The 24,012-nt window shown below is 39.3% G+C and overlaps 1 protein-coding gene across 1 annotated transcript in view; it reads left to right on the top strand.

The window, feature by feature from the left end:
- The window catches only part of LOC121894764 (zinc finger E-box-binding homeobox 2-like), a 35,172-nt gene that overhangs the window by 5,712 nt on the left and 5,448 nt on the right, over positions 1-24,012 (top strand). Inside the window, exons 3-4 of the mRNA XM_042407596.1 lie at positions 20,143-20,430; positions 22,950-23,159. Coding sequence (XP_042263530.1) covers positions 20,143-20,430; positions 22,950-23,159 — 498 coding nt within the window. The remainder of the gene's footprint in view (positions 1-20,142; positions 20,431-22,949; positions 23,160-24,012) is intronic.

The following is a 24,012-nucleotide window of genomic DNA, read 5'->3' as shown; positions in this document are numbered from 1 at the left end:
GTTTGTCTCTGATCTGACATGCAACCGCCACAAACCTATTTGCTGTAAGGAGCCTGTTTACTTATATAGTTTATTAGTTTGCTCTAAGTGTTTCCTCATTTTATTGAGAGAGGTGTGAAGCTCGGCGGAGTGTCACCAGGGTGAGATCCTCCCTGAATGCGTAGCGTTAACGGGTACTCATGTGTGCACGCGTATACACACACACACACACACACACTCTCACCTTTGACTGTCACATAGCAGTTTGTCGACCGACTGCATTCTATTTCACAAATCAACAGCATCACACTACCGTGAAAGCTATCAGCAAAAAGGCACACTTACTGACAAGGACCTGTCACTTATCAGGCTAATAGCATAAACAGTCCAGTTCCTTCAACTCCTGCACTGACCTCAGAGGAGAGATTAACATCACCTCTGGTCAATTTCCAGTCAGTTATACTGAGTAATGGGGGGATTTGAAGAGGCGAAGGCGTCTTAAAAGTGAATGCATAGCAAAAGAAACTGATAATAAACCGATGGACTAAAAATCAGAGAACTGTTGTAAATGTCAAGTTGAATATTAAGCATTATCTTTAATATACAATCTACAATATATCATCAATTAGGACATTAGTGTGGGCTGCTTTTTCTCTGTTGTATGCTATGAATTAGTCTGCATGCATATCTGTGCTAATGGCATGTGTATACATAGTAAAAGTGCATGTCACACATGCGAAAGTGCATGGGCGAGGTCGGTGTTCGTGTTTGCGGAGTCCTCTTGCTACATGTACTTCTTCATGTCAGCATACAAATGTGTGTATTAAAGCTGTGTGTAAGATTTGGAATGTGGAGGGCTGGAGGCAGCTGAGTGAGTAGGGAGTTAAAGGTCCTTGATAAAACCAAATGAATTTGGCAGGCCCGACTCATAAGACAGCGATTTGGGGATCTTTTCCAAACCAGAAGAAAGAGAAAAAAACATAGGCTGACTTTTCTTCTCTCTCCAAGGCGCCTATTGATTATGTCTCTGTCTCATCCAATAAAACTGTCAATGTTCACCAATATCAAGCAATGTGAGGAAATTACTACTCTTCGTTCCAGATTGAAAGCAGTCCTGGTAACAGTCCTGGGGCTGAAGATGGAAACATATTCATTTGAAATGATGGCCTGTACTTATTGGCTGCGAGTGAGAGATTTGAGTGTGAATTAATTATCTGAGCACTGATAGCTAACAGTTCAACATCCTCCCTTCAGACTTGTATACACAGTAAAACCAAGGATTTCTGAAAGCAAGGAGCCCCTGGATAGGATAATGATTTTTTTTCCTCCTAACAGAGATAATGCAAAACACAGGTTTTAATTATAAAAAGTACTTTTTTGGATACCACAGCTAACACTTTATTATATACAGTAGGGTCCAAAAGTCTGAGACCACTTTATGGGAAAGTGGTCTCAGACTTTTGGACCCTACTATATAAGTTAAAAATCTCTAAAATTTGAAACTAAGTTTGGAATGATAGAGAAGATATGCCTTTTTTTCTCAGCTAAAATAACTGTGCCATTGTTATCCATTAATTGTATTTATTAAAAAAAAAATTAAAAAAAAAAACAAAACTGAAGAAAATAACTTAAGGTTTATTTGAATTTTTGGAACACACCTTTAATATCCATTTGCGGTGTTAATTGAGGGCAACACCCTTTGGGTTAAAATTTTCAAGTGCTGTCATTTATTTTAAGTCTTGCTGTGTTATGTGTGGGCTTTCCCCTGCCGCAAACTCAGCGGGCATCTTTTCCAGAACGACATCTGAACAACTGATCGGACTCATTCAGACCCTTTCTCTTGAATCAGTCGTAGGATTGCATTTCATGAGCGCCCTCACAAACATATTTAGTCTCTTGCGCTTTATGTTTTGTTAGTCCATCGAAAAACCTCATATGTTGTTGAGTTGATGTGCCTTTTTAAGAGAGAGCGTTCTCTCTCCCTGTTTCCCTCACTCCCTCTTTCTCGTTTTTCTTCTTTTTTCAAGTGCCAATTTATTTAAACTCCTTTCCCCTTTTCTTCTTTCTCCTTCATTGATTTCCAAACCCCAGTCTTTGTATGCAGCTGGGGCCCAGCTGTGTGTCTGTGACTGTGTATGTGTGTGCATACATGTGTGTGTGTGTTTGTGTGGGTTTTTCTGGCACAGTGCTGCCACAGTGAGCATAGCACACTGTACACAAAGGACTTGGGCAGCAAAAAAGAGAGGGAAAAAGAGAAAGAGAGAGAATAGGGGGAAAACATTGGAATGAGAGAGACTGACGCGCTTGTACTGTACAGAGTGGAGGGGCCGGGCCTTTTGGACCGGGCCTACTATAACGGCAGATGAATCGGCGCTCTGGGATGAGGGGTGGGGAGAGCGAGACAGCAATGAAGAGCCCAGGCACCACAGTTTATTACCAGGACTCTTCAAGGGGCTCAGCTCAGGCGTCAGGACCAGCGGGTGGGAGGGACAGAGGAGGAAGAAAGAAGAGGAGGATGACAGAGGTGGGGAGCTGATGGGGTTGACAGGGCTGGAGACAGCGAAAACAGCTTTTCAGCGTGAGAAGACAAGACATGGAAGGGTTGAGGGACGTGAGGGGAGAGACAGAAGAGACGGGACGGGCGACAGAATGTGGGATAATCTAAGTGTTTCCTCATTTGTTCCTCAGTGTTCCCACAGATCCAAGTGTCACAGATTTCTCCCATCCTAACTCTGTGTGTTTGATGCCAGATCTGCACAGCAGTAATGGGGAATCCCTTGATTGAGTCCCTCTGGTATTTTTCACATGTTTATTCAATTATTGCTCATTCTGATGTTTCAGATGTAACCAAATCAGTCCCATGTCTTACTGTACATTCCTGCCGCGTGGCTGCCACACTGTTGATCCAGTCCAGGAGGAATTATTTGGAAAGATTTGCGGTGCCATTGCAGAATTAATACACGCAAAGGGGTTTTCTGTTATATTTGCACATGACTATTTGGAATCATAGGATCTCAATTGTCGAGATATCCATCGACACATCAATTTCTGCATATTGCAACAAAATACAGTTTTATATTTTAAGTCCATGTGAACTCCTTGAAATTAATCGAACTTTTATTCAATCAGTCACGATTCTGGCGTAGTTCTAAAGGTTTTTTCTCGGTTGGTCTGAAGAGACTGTAACTGCACAATAGTTAACACATGTCTTTCTTAGAAACCATGAGCATTGTGTGTCTAAGGATAACACTCTTTTTAACTGTTACGATGACGCTAATAGCCACGGAGCACATGAGGTGCGTGCTTTTCACTCATTTAACACCCACTATATTTTTTGCAACTTCTCACTCACATGTAGAGATTTCTATTTTCACATCAAAGGTGTTTTATCTGATAGAAAAGGTTTACATGCTGTATAGTCTGATGTTGCAAATTGATTCGTTTTCATTCTTGACATATTCCATTTGCAGTTTTATTAGTACTTTCTTTGTCATTGCTTTGGCAAGACTCCTCACCATTAAGTCTATTTGTGGATCTTCCTTTTGTGCAGACAGCCTGCATATTGTGTGTTTGATATGCTGCACATGTTTGACAGAAGAAAGAGGTTAAAACTATCCAGATAGGCAGGCTCTCTGCACACAATTTATAGATATGTGCTGTTTTATCACACCTCAAATTAAATTTGGAAACCCTGCTTCAGCTGTCATGTATTACAAGGCCCAGATGGGTGGCAGAGAGAGAGAGGAGAGACAGAAAAAGAGACAAGGAGGGGAGCCTGGCAGGCAGGCAGACCCACTCAGCTGGCTGAGAGTGTGACAGTATTTGTCAGCAGGCAAGCTAGATATAGCGAGGCAGCAGGTTGAAAGAGGAACAATTTGATACACGGTTTGTATGAGACAGGAGCAGGCTGGCATTTAGGATCTGCCTCAATCACCTTTGAGACCAGAAACCTCACACTTACTGGTTTTAGAAAAGGAGCTGTTTGTGGTTTTACCAGTTTAATACACCAGTTTATTAGAGGATGAAATAACAAGTTTTTTTACTTGCTTCTCATCGCCTTTCTGTCGCTCTTTGTGTGTCTCTCTGTAAGTTCTTTTTTAAATTTTTCAACATTTTAAGCCAAATATTTGTATATTTTAAACTTTTTGTCTCATGTGCGTCTGTCTTTCACTCACCATTAGCAACACATACACCAACCACTGCAATACATGAGGTCTAAAAAAAATGTAAAACTTAAATTGATCAACTGTACCATCAAATTTCTGGCAAAGGCATCTTGTTTCTTAAGATCATGGGTGCAACAGTAGATAGCTGGAAAGTGCTGACTATGAATTAATATAGTGTATTTTCTAAAAAATCAACTGAAACTGTTAATTGATATAATAACTAGACTAGGGCTGCAACTCACAATTATTCTTTTGTTATTTATTAATCTGCTGATTATTTTTTAAGTTCATCAATTATTTGATTAGTCTATAAAATGTCAGAAAATTGTGAAAAAAGGACAATACGAGTTTCCAGAACCAAAATGAACTTTTAGACTCACCTGCCGAGGGGACTGGTAGATGAAAAAATCCACCAGCCAAGCATATTTTTTACCGGCCAAAATAATAAATTGCCTTTTTGTGCCACATATAGATCCGTTTCAGTACATTTCATTGAGATAATAAGGCACAATTTATGTTCATGTGCGCTTGCTGTGTTCATGGTCACAAATGTTCTCCAGCTTCATTGTTTTATTTCTGATGACAAATGAGTTGTTTCTGCTTTTGTATTTGGCATACTGGCAACACACAGAACAACTCATCAGCACAGCCTCAGCATCATACTGCAGCCAGCCTCTTGAAACTCTTTTATCTCTAAACCTCCATTTCTGACAAAACTTACTTTTTCTTTGTAAATTATGGCCCATTTAGAGTAATACAGACATAAAGCAGGGTATGCTTTTGGGCGTGGTTACCCTGTAATTGACAAGTCGCCAACACAGCAACAATGTTAGTTATGTTCGTTACATATCATAACCCCAGTTTAGAAAAGGAGTATAGGCATAGCTGTCACTATTTTAGTGTGTTTTCAGTTCATGAAAGTCAATTATAACATTTTGGTTGCCTAAAAAAGTCCTCAGCATTCAGTTGTACTAAAAGGCCCTTTAAGGAGTCGGCTTTTCAATTTTTGTGGTAAGTACACTTTGTTTTAAGCCTGTTTTTCACTCGCCTAAATTAGCATTAGCATTATCACAGTTAACCATAGACTGTAAATGCACCGTGCTAACCAAGCTAGCAGCTAATGTTAGAGTTAGTGCCACCCTCTCACTTCTGTCTCCAAAAATTGAAGATGGCAATGGTCAAAATGCTGAACTCCGGGCTCCAAAACGGGAGTCCTCAAACCAATGAGTGACGTCACGGTGGCTACGGTCATTATTTTTTTACAGTTTATGGTTTAGACACACATAAAAAACACATTTGGTGCATGTGTCTACACTGTATAGGGACAAACATGAGTAATTTCCTCTGAGCCAACATGCCAGATATTTTACTACATGACTATTTTGGTACAAACATTTACCCGCCAGTGTGGCAGATAGCCTTCCGAGATTTACTTGCCAAACGGAAAATCTACCCGCATTTGGTGGGTGTTAATTTCGGACCCTATAACAGCCAAACTCTGTTTTAAAAGTCTGTAAAACTGCTAATTTTGTCTAGTCTAAAACCCAAAAACATTGTCTTTACAATAACTGTATATAAACCAGAGAAAAGCAGCAAATCCTCACATGTGAGAGGCTGGAACCAAAGAAAGTTTGGCATTTTTCTTGATAAGAGACCTAGACCAAAATAATCTTGATAAGAGAAATTGATTATCAAAATTGTTTATATGTAGTATGTGGATGGAACAGATATAGATTGTTGCTCCAGAGAGACACTTCTTTGGGTTTATTTCTTACACGTAATGTTTAAAATAAGGATTATTTTGTAAAGATCCACATGGGGGACTAGGAAACTTTTTTATTGATTGTTTATTTTGTTGTACTGCTGTTGTAAATTTTTCTTGAAGGGCTTTTCCTGATCCCATCAGTTATCTATTATGCCAAATGGATCGTGTTGACTAATCAGTCTAATGCAGATGTATAACTGCCACCTGTGTGCGGTCTGGTGTCTAACAATTAGCACACAGAGGAAGGGCTCGGCCGTGCATTAAATAATGTTTTCTGCATAAGTCACGGTGTGCACACTTCACTTGTCCAATCCTGTACAAAAGTAATAAAAATTCTATATTGCTCATTAGTTTTGCTTCAGGCCTAATGCAAGCAGATATATTAAACACATAACCACAACATTAGAGACTATATGGTAAAGGCACTAAAAGTGCAGTCTGTCCTGCTGACCTGCCCAGTCAACTACCATAAATTCTATCTGCAAACAAGGGTTGATACTTGTAACAGCCCAGGTGAGGAAAAAAGTAAAATTTGGACTGACAACAAGAAAGGCATGGGAGAGGTCAGCCAGGCAACTCCCCCTCTCTTCCTCTGTCTCCCTGTACCTGTGATAACTTGGTACCACCTTCGTCTGACCTGCACATCCCACTCTCTGTCCCACACACAGATATATACACATAGATACCTGGAAGGGAGTAAACACATTCCATCGTAGATAAAAACATGCTTCAGTGATTTTTAGGCCCACCTGTAATGGTCAGAATTTAAGATCTTAAAGACCTCCTCCAATGAAAATCAAGTTTTTAAACTTGTTAATATGTCCATGTGATGTTTTTCATTTGGTAGAAGACAAATCAGGAGCAAAAGAAGCAGTCAATGTCATGGCTGTGCATTTCCGGTTTGACACTACAAGCAATATCAGGTGTGAAATAAACAGTCGACGCCATGGCTGAGCATTTCCACTTTGACACTGCAGTGTACCAAGGACATTCTCAAAAACACAGATTCAGTCAAGCAGGATTTCCTATGTCACAAATCTAAGGAACCAATCATTAATAATTAAAGATAATTATGTGCAGAGTCTACCTCCTTGGGTTTTCCCTGACAGCTGATTCCGATCTGCACGGAAGAGTAGCAAGCAAGTTGAAAAGCCGAGCCTGGCGTATTGCTGTGTAGCCAAGTTTCCATCAGGAGAAAAACACAACAGTTCCTAATCTCCCGATGAACTCTCAGTCTCAGTTGGATCACATCGATTTTGTTATCCAGTGAGCGAACGTTGACCAGAAAAAGTGATAGAATGGCTGGTCTGGTCGCGTTAGCTTTTAGCTTGGCTAACAGACCGGCCCGCTTATCCCTCTTGTGCTCATGCACACCACTTCCTCTTGCCTCTGAGCCATTGCAGTTTGCTATGCCAGTATGCTGCCACAGGGCTCCTCAGGAGCTGCAGTCAGCTGAGCGCCGCTCTAAGCTTCGGTGGAAGTGAGGTGGGCGAGTTGTTGGTAATGATCAGAAATGCGGTTGGGCTGTACCCTCTTGGCCTAGTTGCACTGGTTGTGTTATTTGCACACTCACTCACATTAAGAGAAGAGTCCTTAACACTCTTTACACCAGAATTTGGAGCCAGAGAAGCCGCTGCACTGCTGCATGCCACCATTAATATATTTGCATATAGATTCTGGAGTTTTTAATGAGGGAGAGGGAATAGAAGTAATTTTAAAGATTTTAAAGTGGTAATTATACTCTTTTGCAGAAAAACCATATCAGACGCACGTTATTGTTCCAAGCAGAGCATCTTTATACGTCTTAATACATGTCTGGAGAGGATCTTTAAATTTTGCACACATCTCTTTCTTTCTGACTCCCTTTTTCTCACTCTCAGTCTCCATGTTTTTTTCCGTCAGCGTCTCATTTTAGCACATTTTCATCTTGTCTCTACCAGAAACTTAGATGCAGTGAAACCATTGGATCTGTAGATGTTTCAAGAAATTCATATTGATAATGAATCACCAGAGAAATTAACATTCATTCATTCAGTCAGTGAGTCAGAAGAAGGAAAAGAGAATGTAATCGTGTGTAGTCTCTTTAGGACACTGGACAAACCCTAACTCTTACCACAAACAGAGCAAAGACGTTTGCTAGCAGTATGAAATGCAAAGTTATCTTTGGTAGCTCAGGTATGATAAGGAACAGGATCCATGCACCGGAAGTATTTTGGGCTAGAAAGGAAGGAAAGCAAATAAACTATCAGTATGCAATGGTCCACTCTGTCATTTATCACTATACAACAATCTAGTAGATACTCTTATCTCATCTTTTTAAAAGAATTTCTCATGTTACGTGGCAGGTTATCATGTTTTTGATGGTATTGCAAAATTACAAAAAAGAGGGGGAGGTTTTTGATTAAAATGTCAATCACTAATAAATGAAAACGAATAGGCAAGGAGAACAAAAAACATTCAGAGGTTGTGCAAAATCAATTTCTTTTTCCTTTTCGGCTGTGTGGTCGACTTTGGTACCTCAGGGAGAACAGTGTTATGATTATACGGTGCATGTGTCCAGCATTGCAGGAGGGGTGGAAAGGGAAGTAAGTTATAAGGCAACCTGGCAGCATATCAGAGGGAGGTAACGTCATCTAAATGATACTAGTAATAGGTAGGTGTGAATGTGTCCAGGCCTCATACTGGGACGGGGCCCTGCATGTCAGACACGGTTCTGGAGGGTTTACTTCATTGACTTCATTGTGATTCTTTTCTTTTTCTCCCCTTCACAGATTTGCAACTTTTTCTATCATCTGTTGCCTTTCTTTCTTCTCTGTCTGTTTTTGTCTGTGTCTCTCTTTCCATCTCTTTCTCCCATATCCTTTTAATTCCTCTTTATCTTCCTCTCCCTCTACATCAGTTCCTCCACCTCCTATCTCTTTCACTCTATTTCCATTTTTATCCCCTCTTTCTCCTCATTTCTTCCTTTCTCCTTCTATCTATCTATCCTCCGCTCCTCCCAGCTCGGGCTCCCCCGACCCTGTACGGTCGCCATCATGGCCCCCCCTCCTTGAGCGCCTCCCCTGTCCCACTGACACCACACGCTGCTCCCATCCCCCGAAAACCACTTCAAACAGCCAGCGCCATCAAAGCCCACAGTCAGTCAGCCAGGCAGTCAGCCAGCCAGCCAGCAAGGCAGCCAGTCAGCCAGCCTTCTGCTTCGACTTAAAATTACTGTCGTCCCAGTCGCAAGGCTGCTTTCCTCTTCTGATACACATCAAAGATCCTCTTAAACTCCCCAAGTTTGCTTTTTAAACCTTTCTTCTTGTTGAGTCATTTTTATATACGTTATTTCACTGGTTGAGGTTTTGCTCTCTCTCACTCTCGTTCTCTTTCTCCATCATTTTTTTTTCTCCAACTGGGCCAGGTCAGTAATGACATGCACACACTCTCTTGTGCGGTTCTGCTGCCTTTGCATTTTTCTCTGTGACTTTAATTAGTCTCTTTTTCAAGGCAATGGTTCAGGTTTCACATGTACAACGCAGAAACTCACACATTCAAGTACATTAAGTTGGAACTAAGTATGTGTGTTACAATATGACTCATACATCTTCCTAATCAGAACTGCATAAACACAAAACTTTTAATAGCGTGTGTGTTCCTCTTTTCTTCTGTCTGTATCTCTTATGCGTGCATGCTAAAAGGGCAGACTAAGTGACAAAAGAAAGCAGAGAGACAGCGAGGCAGGGACAGACAGAGAGAGAGAGAAGAAATGGTATGTGCACTATAAAGAAGATAAAGGGAGAGCGACACATTAGAAAGGCGACTTTTCTATGTTTCAAAGTCTTTGAGGTCACATGTGGTCACTGGAAAAGTTTTGGTGTAGCACCATCTCTCAGCTTGAGAATGTAATGTCGACATGCGCCAGAGGATGGCGCCCCGTCTGTATGTTAACCAGGCAGAAACTGACTGCCAGGTCTCATCTACAGGCTGTGTCAATTAAAACAACATTTATCACGACAAAAGCAAAGTCTTTTGTCATATAATACAGTTAAATTTCATACTTTATAGGTTTACTGAATTTCTTCTGAGCCGAGCAGCAGTAGATAATTGTCTATCAGTATCTTTTCATGTTCTGTGCTGACGATCAAGACGCTTGTCTGTCTTTATTTTTTAAATTTTTAATAATAGGTGTAGAAGAAGAATAACAGGGCAAGATTATTAATGTTGTCAGCGGCAATAGTAGTAAGAGTCATAATAGGAGATGAATTGTTGTTTCTCTACATACATGTGTGGTGAATACCCTCTCATGGTCTGCTTTGAGCTTTAAAATCTTAATGTTAATTAAAACCCGGGTTCCAATTCTTTATAAGGGGGTTCCTGTATCTTGTATTTTAAAACTGCTTTGAGTGACATTTTTTTAGACATTTTGGGATTTAATACAGTTAATTATCCTTTTCAAGAAGACCACACCACATCACGCAAAACACCTCTAACAGATCTTATATATAGATGTTTAAAGTAGACAAAGTCAGTGGGATACCAGGCATATTTGTTTTCCCCTCAAAACAAATCTCCCGTAGAGAGTAACTGAAAGTTACAGCTCTAGTTGAACTAACCAAATCCCACATTGTATAGCTGTTAAGCTCAAAGAGAAGTTTTATTTAGCGTGCACCCCTATTAAAAAACTTCAGAACCTTTGTGCTCCGTCAGAGAATGTTTTAATATTCAAAAGGAGCCACTATTGTGTGGTTTCTTGCGCCAACGTACAAAATAAAGAGCCACATCTGAAAGCTGGAACAGTCCCTGAGCATTTTCATGTGTAAAGAAAAAAGAGGGAAAACAAATTTGGAGGGGGGAGACAGGGGTATTTATAGAGTGGTGTGAGAGTCTTTGCAATGACAGGAGCCTAATGAAGTGGAGTTTGGGTTTTGATTCACGGTGTGGTGAGTGCGTGGGTCCCTCTGTGACCGTTACTGCATTCCAGCACCGATCCCTCGCTGCACGGAAACCAGCACGGGCCACAGGAGGAGGCGGAGAGCCAACTCGAAATAACGTGTTCTTCTTACCAAGCTAACCTTTCTCACCAACATCAGCCCTGCTTTCGGTGCAACAGATGCAAACAGGGCATGATGTCACTGACACTTAGCTCAAACATGGTGGCGAGGCTATGCACATGTACACGCACAAACTCTCATACACAGTATAGATACAGTAGTCTGGTTAATTTGTCACTACTAGTGAGTCACTTACATGGTAAATGACTCAAGTGACACAACTCAGCATGACATAGTAGGGAAGTCCAGAATGATGTTAGCGGTGTTTCTAAGTTTAACTTCGTCTTGTAGGTCAGTGGAAATTGTATTCAGCGTGGCATTTTATTAAAGCTGTGTAATGAGACAGCGAGAAGGAGACAACGAGTGAGATCAGTGGGAGTAAGTCATCATGATTGTAGCAAACTGAATGCTCTGAATGTTGTATTGCTGATAGAAAAACTAGGAGATTTATAAATTGTTTGAATTTGCTTAAAGAAATGAACTCTAATTGTTTTAAAAATGTGTTTTTACATATACTTGCCATATCCTTGCAAATTGTAACAGCAGAACAGTTCAATGAATTCATTATCCTACTATGAAACTGTAGAGACTACTGTGTCACTGTTGAAGTTCAAACAATGGCACAAGTGCAGAATTCACACGTCTCTGCTTTGAAGGTAAAGGCCAGTGTGAAGAAGGTGAATTCTTCAGAGAAATGTCACTAGTGGTCTACAGGACAGGTAAACATGGTGGCAAACATGTAGGCAGCAGCATACAGGAAACCTCTAAAGGAAGAAGACAACCACATAGGCTCTTTGCACACCTCTTCACTCACACCTTGTCTCAGTTCTGCAAAGAGAAAAACTGATTACTGCATATTTTTGTGTGTGTGTGTGTGTGCATACAAATTATTAATTCTGCTTGGTAAACTGCTAACAGGTGATAGCGTCAGAGCAGTACGTCTTTTTTGTTGTTTCAGCAGTGCTCAGTTTCACAGTATACCACACAGCAGATAGGTAATTGTAAAAAAGAGAGGTGACACTTGAATCATAGACAGAAAAAAAAGACCTCGTCAAAATTTAAACTGTGGTCACTATTCTTTTTCATTTCACTCCTACTCCTTTCTGTTTTCAGCTTTCATCGAAAACGAGAAGAAGCCATAAAAATGAGAATGAGGTGCTCATCCTCTTTAAACCTGCGGTTACTTTTTGGTGATCTGTGCACTTCCTTTAGCTAAAATGCTGTATGTTAAAACAGTATACCCTATAAAAAGAGACATTATCCACTGTAGAAGATAAGAGTTACACAATGATACGCTGAATGATAAACTAATTATCTAGTAATGTGTCATTGTCTCTTTATGTTCTACCTGAGAGAAATGCAAAACTATTAATTTTGAAGTTCCTGTGGCCACAGCTGTCAACTCTGTAAGTTAACATCATTATAGGCTACAAAAATATTTCATGGATGTTCTAGAGTCGACTCACCACAATCTAAGAATACAGAGCTCGGGTGGGAATCTACAAAAGGGGATGAAAGTATACCCTGCGAACGTGTTTCTCCTTCTTCTCGCCGCTTCTCCATGTGTGTCTGTATGTGCAGTTTAGTGCACCGTACCTCCAAGTGAGTCACAATTCTCTCACACTTCACGAGCACGTATATGCACCTTTGTGGTGTGATTACTGGTCTAGGCCACAAGTTATTTGGACCCTTTTTCCTGTCCATGTTCACTTTTACTGAGCCTCTTTCTTTCTTTGTTTCTGTGTGTGTCTCTCTCTCAAACAAATAAATACACACAGGCATGTGAGCGCAGAAAATTATTTTAAGTGTATGTTTAGTAATAATAATAATACATTGAATTTGTACGGCACTTTTCATTCATAGTGAAACTCAAAGTGCTTCAGTATTAACAATATAGAACACACAAGATAAAGAAAATAGTAATAAGAGTTAAGATAAGTTAGTGTGTTAAACACCCTGTCACGGCATCTTCATAACACAGCAGAAACATTTTTGGAATCAAAAACATTTTGCTCTAAATAAAATACATGTAGTTAGAAGTCCCACATGTGTGTCTGTCCTGTAATCTTCATTAAGTGAATTTGTGTATTCTGTCTGTGCAGTACCTAGAGAACGCCAAAGCTAAACAAAAATGTGTAGCATGCATGGGCGAAGTGCAAAATGAGTAGGAGGAGATTGGGCCTATCAGAAAAAAAAAAAAAAACAACTAAAAAAAGAGTTGTCTAGGATTGAAGGTGAAAGATGAAGGCAATAGCAGACAAGACATTATCCTCTCAGTTTCTTCATGAGGGTGATTACTCTGACCGGCAGCATACAGTCTGTATAGTAAGTTACAGTTTTGTTAACTATTTGTTTGGTGGTTTTGCTCTACTTTATTTCAGCTCGTTTGCTGTTTAATCTGTTGGTGTTCTTCAAAGTCAAATGAAAGCAGGTTTCCACTAAGTAGATGTGGTTCAGTGTCTGGTGCAGCGATGTGACATGTAGATAGAGAATACCAGATCTGTAAAACTGATTTCAATCGATTTTCTGATGCCTGGGCCCTTTCAGAGCGGCCATGGCAGCTGTACACAACACCACAGCGTGTTACAGTTGGTGTCTTGGGGGCTGTGCTTTGATTTGCCGAGGCCCTTCTGAAATCGTACTGAGAGCTCATATGTGAATAATGAAACTAACGCCAGCGCACAGTCACACTAAAAGCACAACTCGTTGACAAATCAACTTTGTGAGTTGTATCAGTGAATGGTTCAGTGGCTTTGAAGCTAATAAAATGCCAAAAGGGGTTCTGTTTTTATGTCACAAGGGCCCTAATTGAGCAGAATCATTAAAAGCCACACTGAACAAAGGCAAAATAGTTTCAATACGGTGTTTGTTGTTAATTTAGAGATCACTGCTTAACTGCTTAGTGTGCAGAATTTTCGCTGCTGTTGTGCGCGCTCTTGTCTTTGCAGAGCCATAATCAATATGAGGAAATTGGCTTGGTGTTTATTTCTTGAGCTGATTGTTCTGTGCACTTCTGCGTCTTTCATAGTGCAGATGTTGCCCCTCGGCTGCGCATTCTGTGGTGGTGGTTTAAATGCTCTGACAGGGTGGTGTCTCCTAATGAGTGGGACATCTAAAGGCACGGAGCCGTGACTTCGCTGCTGTGGTACCGCATGAGCTTTAACTTTACTATCTCTCACTGCAGATCAGATATTCTTGGAGCATCGCCTACACAAACACACACACACACAGTTATTGTCATGTATTTCTTTACTGTGTTTGATCCTGCTGTAATCCTCTGCAGCAGCAAGGCAGTGTTTCTCCCCTTCTGTGCTGAAAATACAAGTTTGTTTGCTTTCTGTATTTCTCTATACCCTAGTTTGAGTCTGTATGTGTGTGTGTGTCGAGGGAATTTCCCTTTGTAGCGTGTTTTTCACAGTTCGACATCAGTTGGAGGATTTGTGTCAGGGACAGTTTGACACTGTTGCTTTCTGTCTCTTTCGTCCTTTTTGTCCTCTAATCACCCAGTCCCTCTGTCTCTCTCTTATCTCTCTTTTTCTTTCTCTCTCATTCTCACTGTAGTTTGTGTTCTGTAGTGTGTTCTTCATGCAACAGTGTCTCTGTGACTCTCAGTCTCACTCTTGTCACCACCTTTCTCTTACATATACACCAGAGCATTGTATACCATACACACTGCAAGAATGCAAATGGCTTACTGCACCACACGTCACATTTTAGCATCTCTGCCTCAACACTAATGTGACTTTTACAATCCCCGTCCCAGGGTCACAGTTTCAGTCTCATTTATTCACACCAGCAACCATTTGCTGCCTTTTTTTGTTTGTTTGTTTGTGGCTCAAAGCCAACCAGCAAAGAAATGACTGTAATCAATTGAAGTAAAACTTGACTGACTTTGTCTTTCATATCAATGTGTTTGTGGTTATTTTCACCATCATTAGACAAGAATGTTTGCACTTCCTCCTCTCTGGCCACAAAAATGCAATAAAATTGCTGCAAAACATCACATTACCACCATTCCTATTGGTTAACATGTAATTTAGAGCATTTAATCCTCAATTTGCTGTCAGCATTCATGATATAATCTATAAAACATTTGGATAAATTGAAATTAAGAGTCGCATTCCAAAGTGAGGTAACCACCAAGAGGAAAATTCAGGAATGGGCTTTTCAAGTAAATTAAACGCACTTTGTGAATATTATTAATGTCATATACTCGCCTATGATGTTACAAAATTACAACATTTTGAAATAATATCTGTTTTTCAGGGAATGACAGTGTGTAAATCATGTATTTAGTACATTTACAATAACAAAACCAGGTAGATAAAACACAACCAACACGTGGATATGTGCTTTTTTCACTTTGAGTGTTATTAGGGCAGGTCAAAGAAACTAAACCAAAGCAGGCCAAGGTGCTAGAGTCAAAAGCAAAATCACCCTGTGTGACAGAGAGAGTGTGAGTTGCTGCTGAGATGAAGGATATCAGGTGGGAGGTGTTTGTTCTTGGTTGCGGTCCTCCCCTGACTCATTGTATGAATGTCAGTCAGCAGGTATGAATAGAAGAGCTGCCACAATGATAATTTTCTAAATGGCATTTTTGATTTCTGAGATATATTTAAAGGGGAAGTCTTCACTGTCGACATGATTGTGCTCTGCAGATGAATATGGATTTACTTCGTCTCTGAACTGCTCTCATAGGTACTGTAAAATGACAATACAGACATTTTCCTGCGCTTGCTTTTTGTTTAGCGTGTGGGTGTCCATGACTCTCATGTGGTAATTTATTGACTTCAAAATAGCAAGTGTTGTGTATGCAATCGTGTTTCCTCTGACACATGTGAAACCATCACAGTCTTAACAGCATGGGAGAGGCTTGATTTCATATATAAACTGAAACCAGATATTTTAAAAAATATTTATTTTATATCAGTTAGACTTCTTTTTACAAAAATGTGGTGGATCGCTTTTTAATTACGCCTCAGTGTATTCAGTTGACTGCGTCCCCCTTTTGTTTCTGACATTTTTACCACCTACATATTGTATCGTATGAAATGATGTAGTGTCACTTTAATGTGGTATGTGCATACTTATGTCATATTAAACTTGTGCTTTATGTCATATGGAGAGCAGCATGGATATTATTTCATCTAGGAAAATTGATCACCAATTTATTGATTTAAAAGTTTCAAAAGTAATTTGATATAAAACTTTTAAAAAGGAATGACAAAAAAAAATAGAAAAAGAAAATTTGCGGCTTAAAATTTTTTGTTGTTTTATAAATTTTTATTCTAGAAAAAAACATAGATCATAAAAATATCTATTTGATTTCATTCCCTGTTTACATTTAAGGTAATTTTTACAGTATGTTTACGGTGTGTTTTAGATGGTTCTAATTTTGTGTGTATAACAAAAACTACACACTCTCATATTAAATTCAGACACAGTATTTCTAACACAGTTTAAAAGTATAAGTGTAAGAAATATTAGTTTGTTTTCAGTTTGGGTGTTGGTAGTATTTCTGTCAGCTACCAAAATGTCTCAAACTGATATTTGCCTAAAAAGCTATTAATTGGGTTGTTGTTAAACTATATGATAAATGATAATCTATTAATTAGCACTGATAATATTTCTTTACCGTTATTCTGGCTTGTATATAAATATTGTGAATTGTAAAATTCGACAGAACAGTAACGATTACATTATGCGTTAAATGGGGCCTGGCCTTGTTTGTTGCCGTTTAAAACCAAAAGAAACAAACAAGGTAATTTCTAGGTAATTATTGCGTGCTTACCATTTAGCCACATAATTACTAAGTCAATACCAGATCACATGTGTGCATCGTAAAATAAACTGCAGCTTAGCGTGTTGCTGTACAGTAGATGCCCTCTGGGATATAAACAGTGCAGGATCAGACCAGCGTTGAAATTGTCTCTGTGCTGTTGTGAGTCAGTGCAAAAGAAATGATGGGATGATTTTTTCCCCCTTTATCTTAAGTGGCTTTTTTTAGTTGTGGTATGATTTTAATGTGGTAAAATGCAGTCAGTTTCCATGTCACACACATACGAGCACATGAAAATATTCAGACATTATTCGTCATTCAGTCAGTCTTATAAACGTCATAATTTTCTAAATTTCAGATTAGATCCAAGATTAATCACAAGCCTTTTTCTGCTCCAGATAACAAGAACAGCAAGTAAGTTTTCTCAGGCTGAAATTCTGCATTTCTGACTGTTGTCACAGGCTGAAAATGTACATTTGTTTCTGGCAGACAGACCATCAATCTTTGCGATGTTCAGTCAGCAAAGGAAAGCGGCAGAGAGATTAAAATAGTGTGCAGTGTTTAATTTGAACACACTGTTGTCAAACCATCAGAAAGAGTCCCCAGAAGTGATCAACATTGTCAAGCATGATACAGCACAGTTCGGTTAGCACTCTCTGGATATGAGTCACGTTCTTCCCACGCACACTACAGTGCATGCAAAATAGCACTCCTGTTTTCTACTGTGCTGTGCTGTGTGTTCAGTATCGTCCAACAAATTACACATTCTTAAAGCACTCGCATTGCATGAATTTATTACTCTCAAACTCCTTTGTACCTTGACACACAATCTCTATTTGCAGGCAATCCCAAACCTCCTGCACTGTTCAAAGATTTAGCTGTCCTGCCACACCAAAAAAAGACTTATTTGAAGGATGCTATCGCTATCCAAATAAATAAATCAACGGGCCGGATAATGAAAGCCATCCCAGCGTGGTGCTGCTTTAATGACAGCGCATATAGGCTCAGTGTCACTCACTGTCATGGGAGGGAAAATTAGAGCCAATTTGACGCTAATCTGGACCAGATTTTTCTCTTTTCGGGCTCAGTGGTATGTCCTATCATCCCAGGAAACTCCTGCGGGGCTGATAGGTCGGCCTCAACTACATCATATAACTTCATAGCTGCCTGCTGTAGGGAAGCACATTTGATGACCAATTTCATCCCTCATAAGAGCGAGTCATTCCTTCTCATGTTAGCAGAGCAGCACTGCATGGAGCAGAGGCTTTGTTACTGGCCCCGGGTGAATCAGAGTTTTGCATGTGCTAACTTTTTACAGGGGTGTAATCAAGCAGGGGGACTATATACAACTTGCTGATGCAAACAGATACAAACGTAGGCGTTATATCTAGAAATTATCTATATGCTCATCAGCATGATATGTGTATATAGTTCAGGGGGACTCAAAAGTGCTTTAGGTGTGTGTTGCGGGCCACCCCCTCTACAGCACTGGGTTCCTTTTTGCTCTTCCAGTAACAGAGTGAGTATGTGTTTGTTATCTGTGTGTGTCTTCTGATGTGGAGTTGACAAGGTAGATTTGCTCAAATGCCAACCCCCCCCCCCCCCCCCCCTCACTGCCCCACATTGTAGTTACTGGCTTTTGTCATAGTGAGCTTCGAGGTCGTAACTGGATGTGTGGAGGAGTTGAAAGCAAAATGCTCATCAATTATTGTCTCTACCAGTCAGTAAGGGTGTAGTTGGAACGTCTCAAACAAAATTTAAAATCTTTCTAGAATGACTGAGTGTTGTTTTGACAGTTTAATGAATAAACTTTGTTTGCGTTTTGTGAAATGGAATGAGCTGTGAAACTTTTATTTTCACTCTGATCTGGCGAAAAGAGGCACAACATTCTGTCAAGGCCAACGAGGAAAATTTATTTAAAACAATTGAGAAGCATGAAGATGTCATCTTGCGACCTTTATCAGATACCGATCAGAAACTTTATATTCACAACAACACGAAAAGAAGAGTTGGCTCTCTGTGTGTTGGCACAGTCCATTCTACCCCCTGACAATGTTTTGGCTTTTTCTGATGATGTATTTCAAAGGCGCTGGCAAGGAGTCTACTTGTGTTCTTAAATGGCCATTACTTGGTTGTGATTAGATATTGCCAATCAGTGAAAGGAAAACAGAGAGTCCTCAAAAAAAGCCTTGGAAATAAGAGCCTACAGCTGAAATCCCGGGCATGTGTTTGTGATTGTCATTTATTGTCTTTGCCATGGGAAAAAGTAATGCGCCTTTCCACTTCTGCTCCAGTCTGGGCACCACCGAGGGTATACTTTTAAATTTCAATATGTTATTTATATTTTCTTCTTATTGCTGTACTACGTCCCTGCTGCATTGTTGTAAATGATTTGTACAAGTCGCATGTTCTATGTTTCCTAAAAATATAAATTTAGATGTAAAATGATTTTTCAGCACACACACACGTTATGTTCTTCAGGATATTCTTTAATATAAAGAAAGTTTGAAGAGATTATTCTTAATTAATATTCTTAATTACGTATTTATTTTTTATTTATTTTAAAATGTATTTTATTCAGTCACTCTCAAAATGAGAGCTACACTTAACTGTCACCACTGGCCGAGTAAAGCTGTCCCTTTGAAAATTGAGCTGAAATTGATCAGAAACTACTGTTAATAATTTATATTTCTGTTTTTGTAGTTTTTGTAGTCAGTAAAATATTTAAAATATCATCATTTCTGATAGGAACTCTCCTCTTACAGTTGTGATTCTCTGTTGCATAACTGTGTATGTTGCATGCTGCACATATCTCCTTGTAATCAGTACATCAAACCACAAAGCCATATGTAATATCTCATTATAAGAGGAACACTGAACAACTTCACATGAAGATTTAATTACCCTTGTTTACGGAGTAACACAGCAACAACAAATATAAATGCATAGCGAAACTTAAAATAAATAGAAATGCAGTTGCTTCTTTTTCAGACTTCAAACAACAAGTAAGAATTTACTAAATCTTTTCTGAATTTCTGCTTGTGTTTTTCCCTTCTTTGGTTTCAGTTCCTAACTTTTTTTTTCTTTTTTTTTGTAACACTGTGTCTGGATTGCATTGTTAAAAATCTATAGCTCAGCCCACTAAATGCCATCAGAAATGACAAGAAACATTTTGAGTCACATTTTAAAAAATCTGTTTATATTTGGACTCCACAAAATATTAATTGGCATCTGATGCCAAATGTAAATTTAAGACACATGTTCATAATATTTTATTTTAAACTCATTTGAGGACACTATAACATTGCAAAATCATACATTCCTAATGAGCAGACTGGCATTTAAACCTGATTCATCAGGTGCAGTTAGTGTCTTTTTTCTCTCCTCAACTTTTTCTTTTTTCTTCCCTTCTCGCAGTGGATGCTGAGCAAGTGAGTTCACTGGGATCTGAGGGGGAGGATGAGGTGGGCCTGTGGAGCCTGGAGCCCCAGGACTGCCAGGAGAGCCTGGACAAGACAAGCCTGACGCCCAGTGAGGGGACGGAGGAGCCTGGCAGCCCTGCTCAATCCACACGGCCGCTCAGCCTCAGCCCTGGCAGCAGGAACTACTGGGCGCAGGTGGAGCCGGAGACCGAGGCCACGGATGACGGGACCGCCATCTCCGCCACCGACAGAGAGGGAGACCAGGAACCATTGAGGATGTACTGTAAGTTACATTCTTACAAAACAAACTCTACCTCTGTCTTGTTAGAAAAACTGTTGCTATTGCTGTTGCTTTTTCTAAACCATTCAATAGTCCGGTATTTGTTCTTGTAGACAGCCTGAACAAGAGAGTAAATATTAATATATGTATATGTAAAATGTAATATATAGTACAGTATGGCAGTTAAATAAGACTGCTGTGTAGGACACTACAGTATGTGTAAACACGTTTACACTGTTTTTCTGATGCAAGACACCTCCAGTTTCATGATGCTTTTCAAAGCCCTCTAGATACACCTTCATATCAGCTCCTTGTGAAACCATGCCTTCCCTACAAGCTGTTCCTTTTTTTCACTGTTCTCTTTGAAAAAGCAGCCTTCTGAAAGCATGACAAAAGAACTCATCCCACACAATGTCACAATATTTCCATGCATCAAAGAGGTGACGTTACGGTACTGAAATCAGCACTGCGCGACGTGAGGCTTTCCCTTTTATTTAGGAGAGATCAAAGGCTCACGCGGCTTGCCTACTAACAATCACTTAGCTCCCTCGCCTCGCGTGATTTGGCCTTGCCTGATGAAGGCAAAGCTGAGTTTTTACAACACTGAACCACATAGGCTCTTCCCTTCACCACATAAAAAACAGCTCAAAATATGCCAACATCTGCAAAGATTTGAAAAATCTTCCTCAAAGTCGCTGTGAGCAAAGCTGACTGGCTTGAGTTGAGATAGGAGGCGCTCTCTCTTCTTCACGTACATCTGTGGCTCTCTCTCTCTGCCTGTCACTGCACTTAAGGGCACGAATGAGAAAGAATTCTTAAAATCTTGTTTTATATTTGGCCACGTAGTTCCCTGAATTTATTGTTTTATCTGTCTGTCTTTAAGTAAACAATTTAGTCCCATTAGATTCAGTTGCACAGTGTCATTTTACAGTTTATCCCCATCTCTCTGCACTCATACTGTACATGTACACACATTTATTTCATCCATTCATTTATTTATTTAAATCCTCGGAAAACACATTGAGGGAGAACCCTCATTTACAGTGGTGCCGAGGTACAGACATAAGAGCAGACACAACTGAAAGCACCAAAGAAAGCCAGGAGGTAGCAATAAAGGAAGAGTACATGGCTACATCGATTAAATAAAACAAGGCAAAATTAACAGTGTTAAAAGATAAAAGTGCAGGAATCGATTGTGGGACAAATAAATAAATGAAACAATAAGAACAATTAAAGATTAAAAGCATGAAACAATTACAATCAATAAAATTAGCAGTTAAACCTTGGAATTGTCTCAGCGGTATTAATGAGGTCATCTCAAAGTTTTTTTGAAGCATATTCCAAGTATGTGGGGCACAGTAACAGAAAGCAGATCTTCCTAACTCTGTATGAGGGTGAGCCATGTCTGTGAGCGGGTACAATGGCTACCAGCATTCCAAGAAAGCAGGACTGAGAGATACGAGGGGGAGCTTTTGTAAAATAGCTTTATAAATAAATAAGAACAAATGCTGATCCCACCTCACTGATAGAGTGAGGTTTTCAGTTTTCAGTCAGTTCTTTTGGTAAAATAGACAATGGTGTGTCCCATAACTATCTCCAGTAATGAATATGAATGCAGAGCGATATACTGCATCTAAAGGTTTGAGAGTGGAACTGGCCGCCCGCCCATAAATAACATCCCTGTAATCCAATACAGAGAGGAAAACTGCTTCAACAATTCTTTTACAGAAAACCAGATTTATTTCTAAAAAGAAAGCCCAATTTCAATCTCAGCTTTGATAACAGAATGTCAATATGGACTTGAAAAGTAAGTTTTTCATCAACCCAAATACCTAGATATTTATAGTATCACACTCTCTCTATTGTTGTGGTGGTGGTATTGATGTGATTAACAGAATGAATTTCAAAACTACCAGAGTTAATATTTCTTGCATTCGAAAACAACATCGCTTTTGTCTTTGCGCACAAAAGCATATGAACAAAGCATGTACACCCACACTCACACAAACAGAGAGAGACAGAGAGCACTGTAAGAAGTGTTATGTTAAATATATATTACATGCAAATATAAAAGTTACATTTTCAGTTTCGACCATGGTGATACATGACGAGAACACTTGAAAAGGATTAAATTCAAAAAGCTATTAAACAAGAAAGGTCACATAGCAACTCCTCATATTAATCTGCATCTTAAATTAATATTGCCGATACTCTTTTTTTTGCTGTGACAGTTTTTCTTAACCTACTTTTGTTGTCTGTGTTGTATTTATCGCTATCATATGGAGTTTATGCTGCCTTCTCAGCCAATCCCCAACAGACTTTTATCAGGTTAAAATAATAAAAAAGAAGAATCTAGTAGAAAGAGCTCATTAGAGCTGGTACATAGAACTAATATTTTCCTGTTAATGTAATGAATAATTATAATTTATGCGTCAGTGTTTCCTGTAAAAATAACCTCTGGTAAAAAATAGTTTGATTTATGGCTTTTTCAGTTCCTCTTTATGTTTTTCTCTGTAACCCAGGTAAGACCTCAGACTCCCAGAATGCCTTTGAGGACCTGGCCCATTATGAATTCCTGGCCCAGTTGAGGAAGGCCTCTACCTCAGCCAGTCTCTTGGACCATCTGACCCATAATGGCACGGCAGCTGTGTACCACCCAGGCAGCAGGCACGATGAGCTGCCACCCGCCATCTGGTCACCAGGAGCTCAGCACCGCTCACCTGAGGGAGCAGGTAGGTTAATGTGGCACAGCTGTAATGATACTGCAGAGAAAATCAACACATCTACATTATGTAAGGTTTCACATGCTTGCTCCGATGAACCGCTCAGCTGACAGTAAATAGTGGTGATAAAGCACTTATCAGATTGTGCGTGCAAATGTCATTCTGAGAAAATGTAAAGGAAAACAAAGACCTCACAAGACACTTCAATTTATCAACCACAAATGGTTCAACCAAGGCGGTTATCAGAGTATAACAGAGGCCACTACATTTACGCATTTATGTTCCAGCAGTTCATGCATATACCATACCGGTAGTTTGGTGTCCCACAATTATATTTTTCTTGTTCAACATTTTATATCAAATATATCAAGGTTATAAAAAAGGTTGTGTCATAGTTAGTTAGTTAGATTATTGACTTAAATATCACAATACAACCATATAAAATACATCAACATTAATCAAACTCACTCTAATCATCAATTAATCCAACGTTAGGTCCAAACAATATTTTATTTAAATATAATTTAATACATGAAATAAAACTGCTAAAAAACATGTTCTAATATTTCCAGACAGGTATGCAACACAACAAAGATCTTCTTGTCTTGTCTATATAATTAAGAAATTTGGGTTATGCTAAAATTTAACTTGGGTCTCGAGAGTCTGAGGACATAATAATACATATTTTTCATTCTGTATGCCAGTATGGCATTCTTTAGGTTGTGTCCATCTTCCTAGTTCAATATGCAACTTGTGTGATGACAGGCAGAACCTTTTAAAAAGTAATTTTCAAATGATTTTTCTATTTGGGGTTGTAATTTATTTTTTTAAAATGAATATAGTTTATTGTAGCTATATTTAA

Source organism: Thunnus maccoyii, chromosome 3, assembly GCF_910596095.1.
Source record: "Thunnus maccoyii chromosome 3, fThuMac1.1, whole genome shotgun sequence".
NCBI lineage: Eukaryota > Metazoa > Chordata > Actinopteri > Scombriformes > Scombridae > Thunnus > Thunnus maccoyii.
This window is presented reverse-complemented; position numbering and strand designations above follow the sequence as displayed.